This window comes from Octopus sinensis, linkage group LG13, assembly GCF_006345805.1.
Source record: "Octopus sinensis linkage group LG13, ASM634580v1, whole genome shotgun sequence".
Classification (NCBI taxonomy): domain Eukaryota; kingdom Metazoa; phylum Mollusca; class Cephalopoda; order Octopoda; family Octopodidae; genus Octopus; species Octopus sinensis.
The window spans coordinates 34,901,895-34,922,079 of record NC_043009.1 but is presented as its reverse complement, the minus strand read 5'-3'; the positions used below and the strand labels follow the sequence as shown (position 1 = coordinate 34,922,079).

Below are 20,185 nucleotides of genomic sequence, written 5' to 3'. Positions count from 1 at the left end.
AACAGAAACAACAGAATTATTTGTTTGTTTGTTTGTTTCTTTGCCTTTTGTTTTTGTTATAATATTCCAACAAAATATCTATTTCCTTTTTAACTTGATTTAGTTCAAAGAATTTACCGGGTAAAAGCCGAGCAACAAAATATCGATTTCCTTTTTAACTTGAGTTCAAAGAATTTACTGGGTAAAAGCCGAACCTTGTGAAATTAAACCAAGTTCTTACACACAGATACACATTGACATCCACAAACATTCACACAAGTATGTATATGAAGGTGTGTGTGTGATTTGTTCGACTAAAAGCCTTCTAAATAGTAAGTACCCTAGCATGCCCACACTGCATGAAACAAAAAAGAAAAAAGGAAGAGTGTATGGCATGGATGAGTGGTTAAAAAAATCGCTTCCCATCAATATGATATCGCGTTCAGTCCCACCAAGCCACTTTTTGGGGGGAAGTGTCTTTTTGGCCCCGGCCGAACAAAATCTTGTGAATGGTTTCGATACACGAGAATTGAAAGACAGCCGTAACATACGTACGTACGTAGGTACATACATACATACATACATACAATACATACATACATACATACATACATACATACATACATACATACACACATACATACATACACACACACACACATACATACATACATACATACATACATACATACATACATACATACATACATATATACATACATACATACACATACTATCAGTCAAATTGCTGGAGTCAATGGCATCGACTAGCTCCCGCCCTGAGATGTGTTGCTATGTACTCAAATCTGAAATCAACTTTCTTATCTTTGTTTATAAATTTGCTATAGCAATTATCTTGCCGGAACTAATAAAATGTTGTCATAAAATTGCTCTTACACCGTCAGTAACATATCCTGGTCGAGGCAGGCTTAGCGACTATGGCTTCTACGTTAGTGTTTCTGTTTGTTGTTTGTTTTCTTGGCACCGAATTGTTCTCAACACAACAAGGTTAGTATGTATCTTTTCTTCTGTCTCCCTCTAATACGAAGTGGTGTTGTAACCTTTAATGTGGGGCGAAATGTTATAAACGATAAACGCATAACAAACTATTTCATAAGGATGTAAATAACAAGACGCGATCGATGTGCTACAAGCAACAGTTATATCGTCTTTTAAATCACGCCCAGCTGTCGTTAAAAACATTAATAAAATAAGGAGACTAATAAAAATAATAAATGTCACTACTTATATGCAGAGGTCCCGATGTATCAACGAAACGATATGAACGATCTATCTACGTAACGATATTTGGGTTAAGGTTAGGCTGTCATTACACGTCTACACAGCGTACGTTTAAAATGTTTTGTACGTGACACCTATATTTAAGTAGCACCGTTAAGAGAGACCTCTGCACTTAAGTTGTACCAAATAAATAAATAAAACAAGGATAAAGTTGGAAGGTTATAAGTCAGAAAAAGCTTCTGACTTATAAACCTTCTGAAAAGACAGGTAAATTTTTGATCCTTTCACCGGTACGATTTTCACTGAGAAAAAAAAAACTCGGATTTTTTTGCGTGTAATCAAGTACTCTGTGTTCCTAATATGCTGCAAACTACTTATTTTGTTCGGAAAAAAGGTTGTGGTGGTGGTGGGGAGGGGGTGGAATTCGGACACCGCCCACCCCCATATCCCGGAATCATTGGAAAGTTTTTCTTTTCATTGACTGAATTCCGTTGACATGTAAACAGGGTGGGGCGGGGTGGAACCCTCGGAAATTTCACCCCCACCCCCATTTTCAAATATTTTTTCCTATTTCTTTCTTTACGTTATTTACACTTGACGGATATTTGTCCTTATCTTGTTTGTTGATATACCTTCCAGCCTTTATCAGGTGTCTGGGGGAAATTTTGAACCTGGGTTCTCATTCCAAAGGTATTTTTCAATGTTATTATTCAGGTCACTGCCTGGAATTGAACTCAGAATCTTTGGGTTAGTAGCCCGTGCTCTTAACCACTACAACATATGCTGGTGGGCAATTATGGAGTGAATTTTAGGGCTTATAAGTATAATATTTTCCTATCCTTCCTTTATACCAGTTCCCATATGCTACTCATATCTGCACATGGCCGGCTTAGGAGGTTGTTGTGTCCTAACATATGTGCTGCTTCTTTTAGTTTTCATATTTTCCACTGGTGTTCTCTATTACTTTGAGTTCATCCCACAGGGGGAAGTGGTCTCCATTTTTCCATACATGATCAGCTATACCCAATTTATCTATATCTCCTCGTGTCACAGCTTTGCAATATTCATCTACCCTTATTTTCAGGGGACAACATGTTTTGCCTTTGTATAACCTACCACCTGCAAAGATACAAAAGATATGCAGCCCATATGACATCAGGACAGTATTCAAGAATAATACAACACTTTGCAAATATCTTCTTCAAGTAAAACCACAAATAGAAGAGAATATGACCAAAGACTGCGCATACTCCATCCCATGGTAGCTGTGGTAGGTTATACAAGCGTGCCCAGGCAAAACTTCTCCAGATTCCAGAGCTTTCTTGCAAATGGCAGGCTGCCAAGCAAGCTGGAGGAGGGAATAATATGCCCAATCCATAAAAGGGGAAGCAGAGCAGATGCTAAAAACTAATCGCATTCCTTGAAGAATACCCAGCAAGGCTTTCGACCAGATAGGGGCTGCCTGGTCCAGCTCTTACAACATTATGACTGAGTGCTGAGGCAGTTACTCAACAACTCAAAGGTAAACGTAATATACCTTGATTTTGCAAAAGCTTTTGATAAAGTGGATCAAGATAAGATATGCTACAAACTGCATGATCTCGGTATAGCTGGAAAACTTGGAGAGTGGTTACATGACTTTCTGAAAGTCAGGCCGTAGTGGCCAATGGAGCCACATCAATGAAAACACATTGTGAGCAGTGTTCCACAGGGCACTGCTTTTCATAGTGGCTCTCTCAGATATGCCCTCAACTGCCTGGATAGCTACCCTTGCTAGCAACGCAGACGATACGAAAGTCTCATAGAAAATACAGAACCCCAGTGATGTTGCACATCTGCAGCAGGAGTTGGACTCAATTTACAGATGGACTGAGGATAATAATATGCAGTTTAATGCTCAAAAATACGAAGCCCTGTGCTACCAGCGCCTAAAACTGAATATGAAACTTACAGGGTACACTGGTCCACAGGGAATTACAATCCCAGAGCCTAAATCAGTGAGGGACCTGGATATCGACATGTATGATGATACCTCTTTCCAAGTGCACATTACCAGGATGGCGACAAAGTGGAGACTGGCTGGATGGATCCTGAGAACATTCAGAATCAGAGAAAAGGAAACCATGATGGTCCTCTGGATATTCGTCCTCAGCTGCCTGGATTGCTGCTCCCAGCTATGATTACCCAATAGTGTAAAATTAATAGCAGACCTTGAAGCAATCAAGCGAAGCTTCACAAAGAAGGTTGTCTCTTTGCAAGAGCTCAGCTACTGGGAAAGGCTAAAACAGCTAAGACTCTACTCCCTGGAGTGAAGACGGGAGAGGTATGCAGTAATATACATCTGGAAGATCCTGAAAGGAATTGTGCCAAATTTTGGCATTGAAAGCTACAACAATGCCAGAACAGGTCAACACTGCACAGTGCCAAAGATCCTAGCAATGCCATCGTGCTTCAAGATCAGTTACTGGAACAGCCTGGATTTCAGGGCCCACAGCATTTTACTATTCTCCTAAAGAGCCTGAGGAACCTGCACAAAGTGGATGTAGGCTTTTTCAAATCAAGGCTGGACCACTTCCTGTCAAGAGTCTCAGATGAACCTGCTTCACAGCAAGAGGTGCAAATGAGGGTAGCTACATCAAACTCCATTCTTCACCAACTGCCACATGTTAGAGGATGATCTCAGTAATAACAGTATATGATTAGAATCGAAGGGCCTTACAATCAACCTAGCTAAAACCAAAGTCCTAATAAGTAGGAGGGCAGGCAAACCACAAATCCCTTCCGGTAGATGGCCCTGTTCGATCTGTAGAAAAGGCGTAGGTAGAAACTCTATAAGATGTAACCAGTGTAAGCTATAAACACATAAGAGGTGCAGCAATACCAAAGAAAGGTTAACTGGGAAGATAGTTTTTGTATGTGGCAGATGCTCAGGAGCAATAAACACTGAAAATGTGCAGAGAGCAACTTCCACCACATTACAGGGAGAAAAATTAGAAGTAGTTGATAGCTTCCGTTACCTAGGTGACCAAGTTAATAGCAGGGGAGAGTACACTTCAAATGTAGTTGCTAGAATAAGAATAGCCTGGGCAAAGTTCAGAGAGCTCTTACCTCTGCTGGTGACAAAGAGCCTCTCGCTCAGAATAAAAGGTAGACTGTATGACGCATGTGTACAAACAGCCATGCTACATGGCAGTGAAACATGGGCCGTGACTGCTGAGGACATGCGAAAGTTCTCAAGGAATGAAGTCAGTATGCTCTGATGGATGTGTAATGTCAGTGTGCATACTCGACAGAGTGTTAGTACCTTGAGAGAAAAGTTGGACCTAAGAAGCATCAGATGTGGTGTGCAAGAGAGACGACTGCGCTGATATGGCCATGTCTGTTTAGTTGTTCACATTGGTGGTGGAAGGGCCATTAGTGCTGGTGTCTCCTTCCTTGGCAGGTCTCTTATTTCTTTACTACCCACAAGGGGCTAAACACAGAGGGGACAAACAAGGACAGACAAACGGATTAAGTCTATTATATCGACTCCAGTGTGTAACTGGTACGTATTTAATCGACCCCAAAAGGATGAAAGGCAAAGTCGACCTTGGTGGAATTTGAACTCAGGACGTAATGGCAGAAAAAATACCGCTAAGCATTTCGCCCGGCGTGCAAACAATTTTGCCAGCTCGCTGCCTTTTCTTGGCAGGTCTCTTACTCATGGTTTGATCTTTGTTCCCTTGTGGGTCAGTTGAGCCAGGGGAACATCTCTCACTTATATCAGTATCTCCATCCTTATCATCTATTTTGCATTTGTTTTCAAAGATGGTGTCATGGATGCTAAATGAGGTCTGATGAGAGCATAGGAATGGATGACTCCTTGATTCTTTCACTCTATCTGAGCTGTGGTCCTTGTATAAACATTGGTCATTAGTGCTGCCATTATATTACTTGGGATTGCCCCTTTCAGATATTTGCCAGCCTCTCAAAAATGATTTCATCTCTGCACTTCCCCAGTTTTAAGACATCTTTAGTGTGATTGTTGGCCATTTCTCCTGTCTATATTCAGAGAGAGACAGATAGGGAGAGAGATAATGAGATATAAAAAAAGGAAGGGAAAAAGGGGTGTAAAATTCTATGCAGAAATAAAGAATTGGGAAAGAAAAGGAGAGATTGTATTAATACCATCGATCTATAAGTCATTATATCTATATATGGGACATAGAGAATGATCCGGGACTGGCCAGATTGGAGCAATCTCAAGATCAATCAGCAGAAATTGCGAGGATGATCCGGTTCTTGACTGAAGATAAAAGGCTTCGAATGACCTGTCCATGTTTTTTTTTGTATCGTCTATCTGGATGTTTTGTTGTCCCCTTTTGTATCACCTAGTTGTCCAAATGTTTTGCGTTCTTGTCCCATTTTGTATTTTATTTTATATATATATATATATATAGCTGTGTACGTACACTTTGTTCTCCTATATATATATATATATATATATATATATTATATATATATATATACTTTGATAGGTTTCAGCCAGTATTGGCTCAGGCCATGTTTAACTTAATAGCACCACCTGACAAAATCATTCAAATATCTATATCTCTCTCTTTCTCTCTCTCTCTCTCTCTCTCTCTCTCTATATATATATATATATATATATATATATATATATATATAATACAAATAAGAAATTGGAGGAACAGATTCATTTCAATCATCGACTTACAGATACTACCAATTCATATTATTTATTAACTACATAAATAGGAACATCCAAATCCAACAAAACAAAGCAATATACATCAATATGTAAGATAATAATACCATAAGAATGATACACATAAAATGGATCTTACAGCTGTTTCAGCCTGTAGATAAAGGTATCTCATTCTGCCTATATTAGTCAGATGTATTGAGGTAATATGCATACATATATATCTTGAGACCTCCTTCAGTCATGACTGACTGTTGGATTGCACCTAGAAAGTTACCCTCCCAAACACAAGTTCGGGCAAAGTTGTTTATGGAAGACCAGCATACCATGCATACCGGCCTCCCCTCTCCATGCCACCAGTGTTATCCAAGGGAAAGGCAACAGCAGATACAGCTTGGCACCTGTGATGTCGCAACTCAATTCTACAGCTGTGTGAACTGGAGCAACGTGAAATTTAGTGTCTTGCTCAAGAACACAACACACAGCCCGGTCTGGGATTTAAACTCACATCTTCACGATCGTAAGCTCGACGCTCTAACCACTGAGCCATGCATCTTCACATATATGTGTATGTGTGTGTGTGCTTGAGTATATATCTTTAAGCTTTCTATAGATATATTCTCATGTACACACATAGATCAATAGAGAGAGTAAGTGTGTGAGACATGGAGAGAAAGAGAAAACCTTCTTTTTCACATTTGACTGTTTTATGCCAAAAGGAGAGGGTGAGATGAGAAATCAAAAGAGATTAAGCAATCAATTTATAAATTCAAGTACTGAAATGGACAGTTCTACATCCAAAAGATATAGAACACAAAAAGGTTACCAATCAGTTCACAATTTTTTCATGTTTCATAAACCTATGTGTCTAATGGTAGGTAAATTTTGAAGTATAAATTTAAATAGAGATACTTCAGTTACAATATTGTGGTACATAAAAGTAAAACACTTTACCTTTAGCTACAAATGATCACTTCTAGAAGTCAATACTTATGTCCATTCAGTATTATTAATTAAGTAACTAAGTTTTCCTGTGAACTATGCTATCCTATACTCTGTTTTCTTCAGTCCATGTGTGTTTGGCATTGACAAAGAAATTCTACCACAGGCAAGGATTTCATAGGTTGAGCAAGTATTTTCTCTATACGATGTATTGATACTTGTAACTATTATATATCTCAATCAGAAAGTACTATCGATTTTGTACTTAACCTACCTTCTGCAATTTTCTCAGAGTTTTTTTTCCAGGAGCAATAATCATATGTGCAATGGGTTGGCTGTCATATATATGTACGTACAAGTTTATACTTGTGCACACATGCACAAACATACACACATACACACACATGCTTCTATTTTGAAAACTGAGTCAATATAGCTGTATATATTTTTTATATGTATTATATTGTGTATTATTTGTTTTTTACATGAACCATGTGTTTTTTTATATTTCATATTTCACTAACTTTTCCATTTCCTTTACTTTGAATGTCATTTAGTATCTGCAAATATAAACTCAAAGTTGTGGAAATCTATTGGCCTGCAGTTAAATAAGGAAGCATTCAAAGGCCTGATTGAGACCGATCTTCAGTCCTGCGTCACTTTCAATGACACATGGGAATGTTGTAAGCACATCTATGTAAAATCTTTGAAAATTAATGAGACAGGTAAGAGATATTTCTTTAACATTAAATTCTTTCCATCTCTCTCTCTGTTACATAACTTTCTACCACACCATCACTGACTCCCACCAACATCATCACCGCTATCATTTTCTTCCACCACATCACCTTCCTATTTAATCAAGTCACACTGATGTCATCCTTCTCTTCCCTGTTTCCTGAAATAAATATAAATAACCCAATAACCAGACAGACGTATTTTTCTTACTGTTTGTTTCCTACCACTGTATGACAACTGATGATGGTTTGTTTACTGATGGTTTGTAACTTAGCAGTTCGGCAAAACAACGCAATAAAATAAGTACCAGACATTAAAAAAAAATGTCTTTAGGTCAATTATTTTGACTAAACCCCCTTAAGTGGGTGCCTCATAATGTTCGCAGTCCAATGACAAAAGATATACAGATTGACCTAAATAAAATGTGTGTATATAGATGTTTCTGTATTTGTGTGTGTGTGTATATATATATATATATATATATATATATATATATATAGATGATGATGATGATGATTATATGTATACATACATGAATGGAAAAAGCTTACTTAGAGCAATCCAGATTTTGTGTGTCTTTTTAGGTGTGCATATGTGTGTGTCTGTTTTAGGTAGGTATTATAAAATTCATTTTGGTTGAAGCTTTTTCTTGCTGGTTTATTCAGTTGGTGAGCAAAGATTTTCTTCTGGTGTTTATACTGTAAAGTATAGAAGAATTAGGAATTACCACACTTCTACCATCTGAGCCCAGATATGTATGCCCTTCCACCAACATATGCTTGGGTAGATACATGTAAATATGTGCACGTGTGCATATGTATGTGTATACATAAACACATCTATATTTATAGGTAGATGGATGTATGTGTGAATAAGTACATTATCATCATCATTATCATCATTTAACATCCGTTTTTCCATGCTGGCATGAGTTGGACTGTTTGACTGGGGATTGACAAGCCAGGAGGCTCCACCAGGCTCCAATCTAATCTGGCAATGTTTCTACAGCTGGATGCCATTCCTAATGCCAACCACTCCAAGTGTGTAGTGGGTGCTTTTTTATGTGCCACTGGCACGGGAGCCAGTCAGGCAGCACTGGTATTGGTCACGTTCGGATGGTGCTTTTTACGTGCTACCAGCACAGGAGCCAGTCAGGGTGGTGGGGCTTGCATTGACCACGTTCGGATGGTGCTTTTTATGTGCCACCTGCATGGGGAGCCAGTGAACCTTTGCACTGGCAATGACCCATGCATGAATGGTGCTTATTGCATGCCACCAGCACAGGAGTCAGTCAGGTAGCAGTGGCATCAGCCAGAACTACGATTTCAATTTGATTGAGACTCTGATTTTGATTTTGATTTTTGATTTTACATGACTCAGTAGGTTTCCTCAAGCACGGCATGTTGCCCGATGATTCAAGGGTACTTTTTAAATGGGCTAGTTATGTAACACTGGTATAGGCTACAGCATATCTCCAGAGGTCTCAATCTCTTGTCATTGCCTCTGTGAGGCCCAACATATGTATGGATGAATTCAATATTTCTTTGAGGGATAAGAACAAAATAGGACATACAGCGCCATTGGCACGTAAAAAGCACCATCCAATCATGGCTGTTTGCCAGCCTCGTCTGGCACCTGTGCCGGTGGCATGTAAAAAGCACCCACTACACTCATGGAGTGGTTGGCGTTAGGAAGGGCATCCAGCCGTAGAAACATTGCCAGATCAGACTGGGCCTGGTGCAGCCTTCTGGCTTCCCAGACCCCAGTTGAACCGTCCAACCCATGCCAGCATGGAAAGCGGACGCTAAATGATGATGATGATGATGTTGACAGCCATAATCTGTGAACAAGTGAGAAGAATGCTCACACACAAACACTAAAAAACATGCACCCCCACACATACACACATGCCTGCATGTATGCAAAATCAATGATGCATACACACCATCAAAAATGCACACACATCTGCCACTGAATACATTCAGTCAATAAGTATTTGCCTTTACTATTGCAAATGACAATGTTTCTCTTCTTTCCAGCTTGTATTAAACTTTCTTATTTACGAGAAGACATTGGAGCTGAAGTCGAGTTACTCTGGGATAACAAGACTATTTATGAATATTCTGTATCAGGTGAGAAGAACTAATTATTTTAATGACCTATAACTTACCTTGTCTATTGCTTATGTTGCTAATTCAACCTCAGGCCAACTCTGTTCTGGCAACCTACTATATGACTGGAAGCTTCCTAGCAATGGCCATCCTGGTTTTTAGGTGTATGTGGGGTTACATAGTCTAACATCTCTCCTTTGTTATTTAAGTCTTTGAATATGATTTGAGGAGAAATCAGCTGCTGTTTCTAGCAAGTCAAGTAACTATGTAGAGGATGCCTCATTTGTTTGTCTTTGTATGTTGATATTATTAATGTGTAGCTGTGAGTCAACCTTGACCTAATGACGGTATACCAGTTATTCTGATATAGTGTATTTTGGACTGCATTATCCAACTTATGTTGTTTTTTCATTACTTTTTCAATGTTGTGTAGATTATTTATGTCTACTATTTTGCCTTCCGTCTTAACTATTTGTGGGTTAAAGAAGCACACAACATCAGTTATACATGTGTTTCACTTTGTCCACCACTACAATGTCTGGCTTGTGCTCAAGCACCTGGTCTGTTTGAACTGGGAAATCCCACCAGGTTTTACAGGTTTCTGACACAGCCACTCTCTGTTGTTTGTGTTCATACCATGTTTCCAGAGGTGAATTATTCAAGTTCCATAGAATTCCTCTCAACATGGCTATGATGTTCCACCACTACTCCTGCTTGTGATCACAGATGCACATATCAGTCACTAAGGTTCATTGGTTATGGTCAAGTAACTGACAAGTAAATTTGTGGTATTGAGCAGAATATTTGCTGTAACTCATCTTTTATACCAATACATTATTATTATAATTATTGAGTGAGAGAGCGGTGCATGCCATCAAAGTGACACTGGGGTAAAATATATGAAGCTCAGTATATCCATCATGACTACCTATCTGATAACGGTACACCAGGTACATGCATCACAACCATATATGCATGACACTGTGATCTGATATCAAGATAAACAGCGCATGACCTTGCAGGTGGGGTCCTGTTAGAATTTTCTGCAGGTCAAGTAGCCCATCCTGCTCAAAAGGTCCCTGAATAAGGGTTGTTTGAGGAGGTTGAACGAAACACACACATTTCCAAATGTGAATTATCCAAACCCCAAAGATATTATTATTGTTATTATTTTATCTGCATGACACCGGTATCTGCCATGACTGCAATTTTGCTTGGCTTGATGGGTCTTCTTCTCAAACTCAACATAATGCCAAAGACTTTGGTCATTGCCTCTATGAGGCCCAACACTCAAAAGAAACTCAGCCACTTTGCCTCTGTGAGGCCCAACCCTCTACTTTGCCTCATCCCATGTCTTTCTAGGTCTACACCCATAATAATGATAATAATTTATAAAGATTGACATAACTCTTCATGAAGGTAAATAGACAATAAGAAGAGTGCCATGTGATTTCTAATAGATTGTTTATTTAACAGTTTGAATGATATCTCAACAAGTCATGTCTTCTTCAGGTTTGGCAGTGTAGGCTATAATCTAGTCACCCGTATAGTCAACCAGGTAACACATGAAGGAGTCATACCCAATGACTGTTGTAGCAGTACCATAGTCAACTGCTACAAAGGTAAAGGTGATGCATTACATAGGAATAACTACAGAGGTATCAAATTATTGGATCAGGAGATGAATGTCATGGAGAGGGCCATAGCCCAACTAATTAGGGTGAGAGTTAGTCTAGACAAGATGCAGTTTGGGTTTGTGCCAGGGAGAAGCACCACTGATGCTATATTTCTGGTAAGACAGCTGCAGGAGAAGTTGCTAGCCAAGGACAAACCTCTGTACTTGGCTTTCATTGACATAGAGAAAGCCTTTGACAGAGTGCCCCAATCCCTTCTCTGGTGGTTAATGTGGAAACTAGGAATAGATGAGTGGTTGCTGAGAGCTGTACAAGCCATGTACAGGGATGCTGTCAGTAAGGTGAGGGTTGGCAACGAGTATAGTGAAGAATTCCTGGTAGAAGTGAGGGTTTACCAAGGATCAGTCCTCAGAACCCCTCTTATTCATCATAGTCCTCCAGGGAATAACAAAGGAATTCAAGACAGGCTGCCCCTGGGAACTCCTCTTTGCTGATGACCTTGCTCTAATAGCTGAGTTTCTACCAGAACTAGAGAAGCTTCAGGTGTGGAAGCAAGGTCTAGAATCGAAGGGCCTTAGAATCAATCTAGCAAAAACTAATGTCTTAGTAAGAAGGCAGATAAATCACAAATTCCTTCAGATGGATGGCCCTGCTCAATCTGCAGAAAAGACATAGGTAGAAACTCCATAAGATGTCCCCAGTGTAAGCTATGGACACATAAGAAGTACAGCAATATCAAAGGAGGGTTAACCGGGAAGATAGTTTTTGTGTGTGACAGATGAACAGGGGCAATAAACACCAAAAATGCACAGAATACAGATTTCATCACATACCAAGGGAAAAAACTAGAAGTAGTTGATATCTTCCATTACCTACATGACCAAGTCAGTCGTGGAGGTGGATGCTCTGAGAGCATAGCTACTAGAATAAGAATAGCCTGGGCAAAGTTCATTGAGCTCCCACCTCTGCTGGTAACAAAGGGCCACTTTCTCAGAGTAAAAGGTAGACTGTATGATGCTTGTGTGCGAACAGCCATGCTATACAGTAGTGAAACATGGGCTGTGACTGCTGAGGACATGCGTAGGCTTGAATGAAATATGAAACTAGTATGCTCCACTGTATGTCAGTGTGCATACACGACAGTGTTAGCACCCTGAGAGAAAAGTTGAGCATAAGAAGCATCAGATATGCTGGTATGGTCATGTGTTGCATATGGATGAGGACAGCTATGCGAATAAGTGTCACACCCTAACAGTGGAGAGAACCTGTGGAAGATGTAGACCCAGGAAGACATGAGATGAGGTGGCAAAGCACAACCTTCAAACATTAGGCCTCACAGAGTCACTGACAAGTAACCGAGACCTTTGGAGATTTGCTGTGCTTTAAAAGACCTGGCAAGCCAAGTGAGATCATAGCCATGGCTGATGCCAGCCTTGCATAACTGGCCTGTTTAAAAGTATCCTTAAATCATCAGGCAATATGCTGTGCTTGAAAAGAATTGTTGAGCCAAGTGAAATCATAGTAGTGGCCAATGCAGTGCCACTTGACTGGCACCGATGCTGGTGGCACATAAAATGCACCCACTATTCTCTCAGAGTGGTTGGCATTAGGAAGGGCATCCAGCTGTAGAAACCTTGCCAGATCAGATTGGAGCCAGTCCTTTGTCAAACCGTGCAACCCATACCAGCATGGAAAACAGCCATTAAACGATGATGATGATGAAATAACTGCAGAAACACAAATTTAAAATGTAAATGAAGTAATCCTGTGTTCCTGTTTCAGCTTGCGAAAAAGTTTTAAGTGACAAAACTTTATATGAAGAATTAGTGAGAGGAACTTGACAAAATAATTCTGGAAATGGAGGAAAATAATTTCATAAATAAGACTGAATCCAGGATTTTACAGTGAGAACAAAAAACATCTGTACTTTATGGTCTCCCCAAAATATACAAAATGTTTGAAAAATGTCCTCCAATGCACTCAATTTGCGGTGGATATGAATGTTGTACAGTCAAAATTTCAGAATAGCTCTCTACTCTCTGTAGCAAAAAGATCTCGTTCCTATGTTTGGGATACTTTTGATTTTGTGTCTACAATTAACAACTTTTCTGAACACCAAAGTTCTGTTGAAATCTGTTTTTTTGGTAACTATCAATGTTTCTTCACTCTACCCCGATATTGACCATGATGAATGGGTGGAAGCATGCATGAATGCCTTTAAAGAATGGTCACAGAAAAGTATTCCATCTAATTTTCTTTGTAGTTTGTGTTACAATGTAACACAATGACATTTGGACAAAACTTTTATCACCACACTTAATGATGACATTTAAATCCCTGCTTGGTCATGAACCAATATTCTGATTATGGTTCATTGAAGATGTATTTTACATCTGAGGAGGATCACAGGACAGTTCAGTTAACTTCTTGTATTTCTGTGATTGTTATGCTAAAAACTATGGCTTTAAGTCCAATAGAAAGCTTACATCTAGTTTTTCAAAAACTAATATTGAGTTTTTGGACACAAAAGTTTTCTGGAGACAGAGTTATTTTCCAAGCCCACATTATCCTGCTTTTACCTCCACTGCCACTCGAATCATCCACATCATATAATTAGGTCAAATCCAAAATCCCAATTTTTTAGTATAAATCAGATTTGTACTGCTATGGGGGAAACCTGCAAATGCTTTTGTACAACATTTTATGATTAAAGGAAATCACAAATGACATAGCTAAAATTTACAAGGATAGGCGCAGGAGTGGCTGTGTGGTAAGTAGCTTGCTAACCAACCACATGGTGTGTTTACGTCCCCGTTACTTAGCGGTTTGGCAAAAGAGACCGATAGAATAAGTACTGGGCTTACAAAGAATAAGCCCCGGGGTCGATTTGCTCGACTAAAGGTGGTGCTCCAGCATGGCCGCAGTCAAATGACTGAAACAAGTAAAAGAGAGAGTAAAGTCAAATTTACAAGCATAATTTTAGCAACCAAAGTAAAATTTGTGATAGACTTCCATCAGTGATTAGCTGACACTGAAATTTCACTGGCATTTCAAAAGTGTTGCATGAAAGATACCAGCATCTGGCAGGAAAATATCCTTGTTTCAAACATATATTCCCCCAGATGCTTATTGTAGCTTTTAGATGCAATAAAAATATAAAAGAAATTTTAACCGCTACCTCTGACCGCAAAAAACCTACTATTGAAGTTTCTGAATACTGTACCTTGACAAACAGCTGCAAGAGAGGTAAGCCCTGTTCATTATGCAACAACATGAGCCAAGTCAATTTCATCACAAATCATAACATAAATGTTATGATTTAAATAGACTTGTAAAGATTTCCATTTAGTGTACACAACAGAATGCTATAAACACAATATAATTTATGTTGGTTGTACAACATAACAATTTAACAAAAGTTTCCATGGGCACAGGTATAACTTCAGACACAACAGCAGTAGTTTGATAGAACATTTTACATGAAACGATTGCAATTTTGCGGAACACCAAAAAGTGCACATTCTCAGAAAATATTCACTCTACAACTTTTTCAGTCCTTGAAATGCATGGGAGCAAATATATTTGTGAATTACTAGCGTCATGTCCTGGAGGAATTAATAAAATGATAGGTGAATTTCATCACATTTACACGAAACTGTTTGACAAAATATTCCTTTTCCTTTTTTTTCTTTTTTCTTTCTTCTTTTTCCTTTTACCAAATATGGAATTAAAAACTGATGATGTTATTCTATTGAAATAGGAATGCAAGATTTCTTTCTTTATATTTTGAATTTCTGTGTTTCTGCAGTTATTTTCATTTTACATTTTGAACCTGAAGATCTGTTGAAATATCATTCAAACCATTAAATAAACAATCTATTACAAATTGCGTCGTACTCTTTTTGTCTATTATTATTATGGTTATTATTATTATTATTCCTTCATTACACAGTGTAAGTAAACATGCACCAGAATCTTTAGTCATCTGACAAGTCACAACAAGGACCTCAGACTGATAATACTTTCCTTAAGATGTGCACTGTGCCCAATATGGCTGCTTTTTGCACAACATCAATTTTGCATGAGATTTCCAGTTACCTTAAGACGTCTTGAGGTTTCAATGGGATTTAGCCCAACACTTCAATTACCACTGATATCACTTTTACATTACCCTCTCGTATTCCATTCAGTCTTGCCATGTCCACTTTCAATTCTGAGTACTTGGTGATTATTTCAACCTCTTTACTCACAACATTCTGACAGTATTTGTCTCTCTTATTCAATATGACAATATCTGGCCGACAGTTTTCGATTACATAATCTATCTGAAAACCATAGTTCCAGAGTATCGTTACTTTTCCATCTTCCTGTGTAATTTTACTTGGTACATGCTCATACCAGTTCTCTGTTACTTCATATTGGTATTTATGGCACAAAAGCCAATTTGTATTCACACTGCCATGGCAGCATTTGTATTCTTTTTGTGGAAGGCTCTCACATCCACTTAATCATTATTATTATCATTTTTGTTATTATTATTATTATTATCATTATTTCTATTATTATTATTATTATTATTATTATTATTATTATTATTTATCCTTCTTTTCTATCTTCCAGTGAAGAATCCTCCACCTGTATGTATTGGCTTACCTCAACTACCTGAAGTGAAATTATGTGTAAAATTCTATAATGTCACCTTTAACAAACACAGATTCTCAGCCTGTGTCAAGTTGGAAATAAAGGCTGGAATTGAAAAGAAGTTTAAATTAGGTTGCTTTTCTTTGCCCCTGCTAGTCAAAAAGGAAATTAATCATCTTCCTCTCCAAAAATTGCTATACCCTCCTCTTTCTGATGCAAATATTTTCAGGATGGATAAACACCCAAACTAGGGTTCCCAGTAAAATGAAGATCCCTGGGGTACAGTTTTATTATATCTTATGCGGAAAAAAATTTTTTAATGCTAAAACATTATATCATGTACAATCTGTGTTAATATAAATGTGAAATCATTATTATTGGTATTGTAAGGGGTGGTGTATTGGCAGAATCTTTAGACCCTCTGATAAAATGCTTTGTAGTGTTTGTTCAGGTTCCTTATATTTTTTAGGTTCAAATTCCACCATGGTCAACTTCACCTGCCATCCTTCTAGTATATACTTGTCAAGTATTGGGGACAATTTAGTTGATTAAATCCTTCTCTAAAAATGTCAGTCCTTTTCCCTAATTCAGAAATAGCTATTATTATTTTTATTGTTAAAAATTAGACTAAAATGAAATTCTTAATGCTGCGATGTCTATATGACAGGAATAAAATGTATGAAAACACGCACTCACACACATATGTATATGAAACACTAAATGTGTCATATAAAGTAATGCCAACTATAATATAGTATGTTAATGTAATGAGGCTGTGATATAACATAATGTTGGCTATAATATAATAATGGTTTCAAATTTTGGCACAGGGCCAGCAATTTGGGGGGAATGGCTAAGTCAAATATATTGACCCCAGTACTCAACTGGTACTTATTTTACCGACCCTGCAAAGGATGAAAGGCAAAGTCAACCTTAGTGGAATTTGAGCTTACAAAGTGCAGATGGATGAAATATCACTAATCATTTTGATTCTGCCAGCTCACCACTCTAATAGGACAGCTGTGATATAATTTAAAGTATGTTGTAATAGTGTTGGCTGTGATATGATATAATCATGTGTATGTTATATAATTCTATGTTTACTCTACCCACATATTCGTTTTTACCTCTTGTTAAATCTACTTCACAAAATATACTTTATAAACTGTTACTTTGAAAGGTAAAGGATATAAACATTCCATTCATTTTCCTTTAATATTTCATTGCCTTGAGACCTTGTTAACTGATGCCACATATATATAAGAAGAGAAATTTTATGCAGTTGAAAATAAAGCTTCAAGTAAGCCAAACCCATTGGATTTGATCACCAATCAGAAACATTATGTTTGGGCAATAAATGAATATTACATTTCATTTGGATATTTTTTATCTTATTGTTTTTTAAGGAAACAACATTGATATCATTACAAGCAAGCCAGATATATGTTTTGAAAATTCTTTAATCAGACATACTCATCTCCCTCTCTCTCTCTCTCTCTCTCCCTCTCTCTCTCTCCCTCTCTCTCTCCCCTCTCTCTCTCTCTCTCTCTACCTATCTATCTATCTATCTATTTCCATCTGTAGCTGTGTATACTGTGCACAGTCTTCTTGCTTATTCAACAATTTGTTTCCATTATGTTCATTGGAGATACAGGCTTTTATTGTAGAATAATATTATATGTATGTTAATAAAATATATTTTACTTACTGTACTATGTTTTGCATATTAAAATATATATTTATTAACTTTAAATATATTTTTGGTTATCTTTATTGTTTATGGTTTATAACCTTCAATTCTATATCAATGGTTGATTCAGTCAGTGCAGTTTAAACTTTAAATTGCACTGACAACCAGCAATTTAGAAAGACCAGGTGTATTTCTGTTCATGCCTTAGGAAGTGTATTTTTTTTTTCTTTTGAATCCTGGTTTTGAGTGTTATGCTGCATATATGAAAATATCAGTACAAAACAGAGATTGTTTATAAGATACACCATCTTACATTTAATTGACATGAGATTGTCATTAGATACACAATACAAATTACATAATGAAGATTTAATGTCAAATTATCAAAGACCACGTAGAAAGCACCATCCGACTGTGGCCATTTGCCAGTCTCGTCTGGCACCTGTGCTGGTGGCATGTAAAAAGCACCCACTACACTCACGGAGTGGTTGGTGTTAGGAAGGGCATCCAGCCATAGAAACATTGCCAGATCAGACTGGGCCTGGTGCAGCCTTCTGGCTTCCCAGACCCCAGTTGAACCATCCAACCCATGCTAGCATGGAAAGCAGACGCTAAATGATGATGATATAACTATATGCAACATTATTGGATTGGAAAGATGACATAATTCATCATCATTGAGATGACTAGTAACTGTCATTTCCATGATGGTGAAGTCTGCCATCATTTCAATGTATAAAAGTTAGAAGTCTCTGATGATTTGACAATATATTTTGATTATGTAATTGGCATTAGGTAAGTAATAAACACTTTATGTTAATGAATGTTGTAAACAAATATTTATGAACAATTTCGTATTTTATTTATATATACATATATGATTTTATTTGATAAACAGTATATATTTTTATGAGCTGCTAATAGTTTCATGCGATGAAAACTACTCAGACAGCATTTTATAACACATCTGGTGCCTTCAGACTCTAGCCAAATGGTATAACAAACTAAAACAGGACAATACGATAAGAGAAAAGGTGAGAAGGAAGTAGATGTAAAAGATGAAACACTGAAAAATGAAAAAACAAAAAGAAAGAGTGGGGAAAATTAGAGTTATATCCTTGAATGGATAGGGGCCTAGAGTGCAGCAGAGCTGCTCAATTTGGAGAGGGTGGTATTTTCCAATTCGCCAAATGAAACTTATCCATATGTTTACATCCTTTGAATATTTCAGATCTGAAATTCAGCAGTGCAGTGGAGTTCTTGGTTCTGAAAAGGATCTGTGTTCTTTCAGCTATGAATAGCTTACATTTTTTGGATCCGTTGACATATGGTGTGAAACTTTCAACTATTTTGCACATGATTGTATGTGGTGTGGCATAGCTAACCACATATCTTCCTTCCAGCACAGGAACAGAAGTAAAGCCACTAAGCAAACTAGCCATGTGTGAGGTTTGAAAGTCTAACACCACACCACGTAAAATCAAGTGGAAAATGGTAGCTGAAAGAACACAGATCCTTTTCAGATCTAAGAACTCCATTATTACGACAAACGTAAAGTAATAATATTTAAACAGTAAAAAACCTCTATATATGTTATAAATTTATTGAATAAAACTAGTAAATGAAACTATTTACCACAATTAACAAAGGAAGAATACTTATCTGCATGTTTACTCTTTCTTTAACCTGTGCAAATGGTAATATATACTAGTATTGATAGGGGTACATTTCACAATAAATTATTAATTCCCGTAAAGTTTATATACATAGGCGGTTTAATTTGATGTGTTATAAAATAGTTAATGAGGGTTTCTTTATGTTTAGATCAGAAATATGAGGTCTAAATATTTAGAAAGAAAAAGATGCCGGCTTTAATAATTTTCAATAACTTGTTTCTCATATGGGCGTTGGCAAATAGTAATGATTTCTTGTTTTTTGTTCAAATTGTTCTTTTGAGAGTCGATCTTGAAAGATTCCAACTTCCATTCAGATGGATCTAAAATAAAATTCAGCTTTTATTGAATTCAACTTTAATCTACTCAGCTTCCATAGAATTGGTATTTATCCATTCAACCTGCTTTGAGTCCAATTTTAGCCATCCAACTTCCATTCAAGTAGATTTTAGGCATTCAGCTTCCACTGGAACTGATTTCAGCCTTTCATTTTCTATTAGAATTTATTTCATAGACTCTACCAATATTTCTCTCGTATGCAGCAGCAAAAATAAACCAATATTTCTCCAGAGAACTTCACAAAGGGCATAGAGAAAGAGGTGAAAAATATCTTTCCCACCAGAGACTGGGATGCCATTTTCATCTCATATTTAAACAATTTCACTTTCGTTACAGACTAGTGTACTCGAGGAAGCGTATAACAGTCAGAGCATCACAAATCACCATTTTTGCTGGATGCAAAAGAATTCGACATTTTCTTTTTTTTTTTTTTTTTTGTAATAACAAAATTGAGGAGGAAATTGTGGAGTCCTTTCAAATATCGTTTATGT

At 37.4% G+C, this 20,185-nt stretch overlaps 1 protein-coding gene across 2 annotated transcripts; it reads left to right on the top strand.

Annotated features, from left to right (window-relative positions):
- The first annotated feature begins 828 nt into the window (after positions 1-828).
- On the top strand, positions 829-17,745 carry LOC115218615. 2 transcript variants are annotated; one of them, XM_036508300.1, is made up of 5 exons: positions 829-987; positions 7,426-7,593; positions 9,646-9,738; positions 15,972-16,257; positions 16,310-17,368. In XM_036508300.1, the coding sequence occupies exons 1-4, from the start codon at positions 918-920 to the stop codon at positions 16,241-16,243; spliced, it is 603 nt and encodes a 200-aa protein (XP_036364193.1). In that variant the 5' UTR covers positions 829-917; the 3' UTR covers positions 16,244-16,257; positions 16,310-17,368. The 2 variants fall into 2 exon arrangements, with proteins under 2 accessions (XP_036364193.1, XP_029644377.1); XM_029788517.2 differs by having other exon boundaries at positions 15,972-17,745.
- Positions 17,746-20,185: the final 2,440 nt, after the last annotated feature.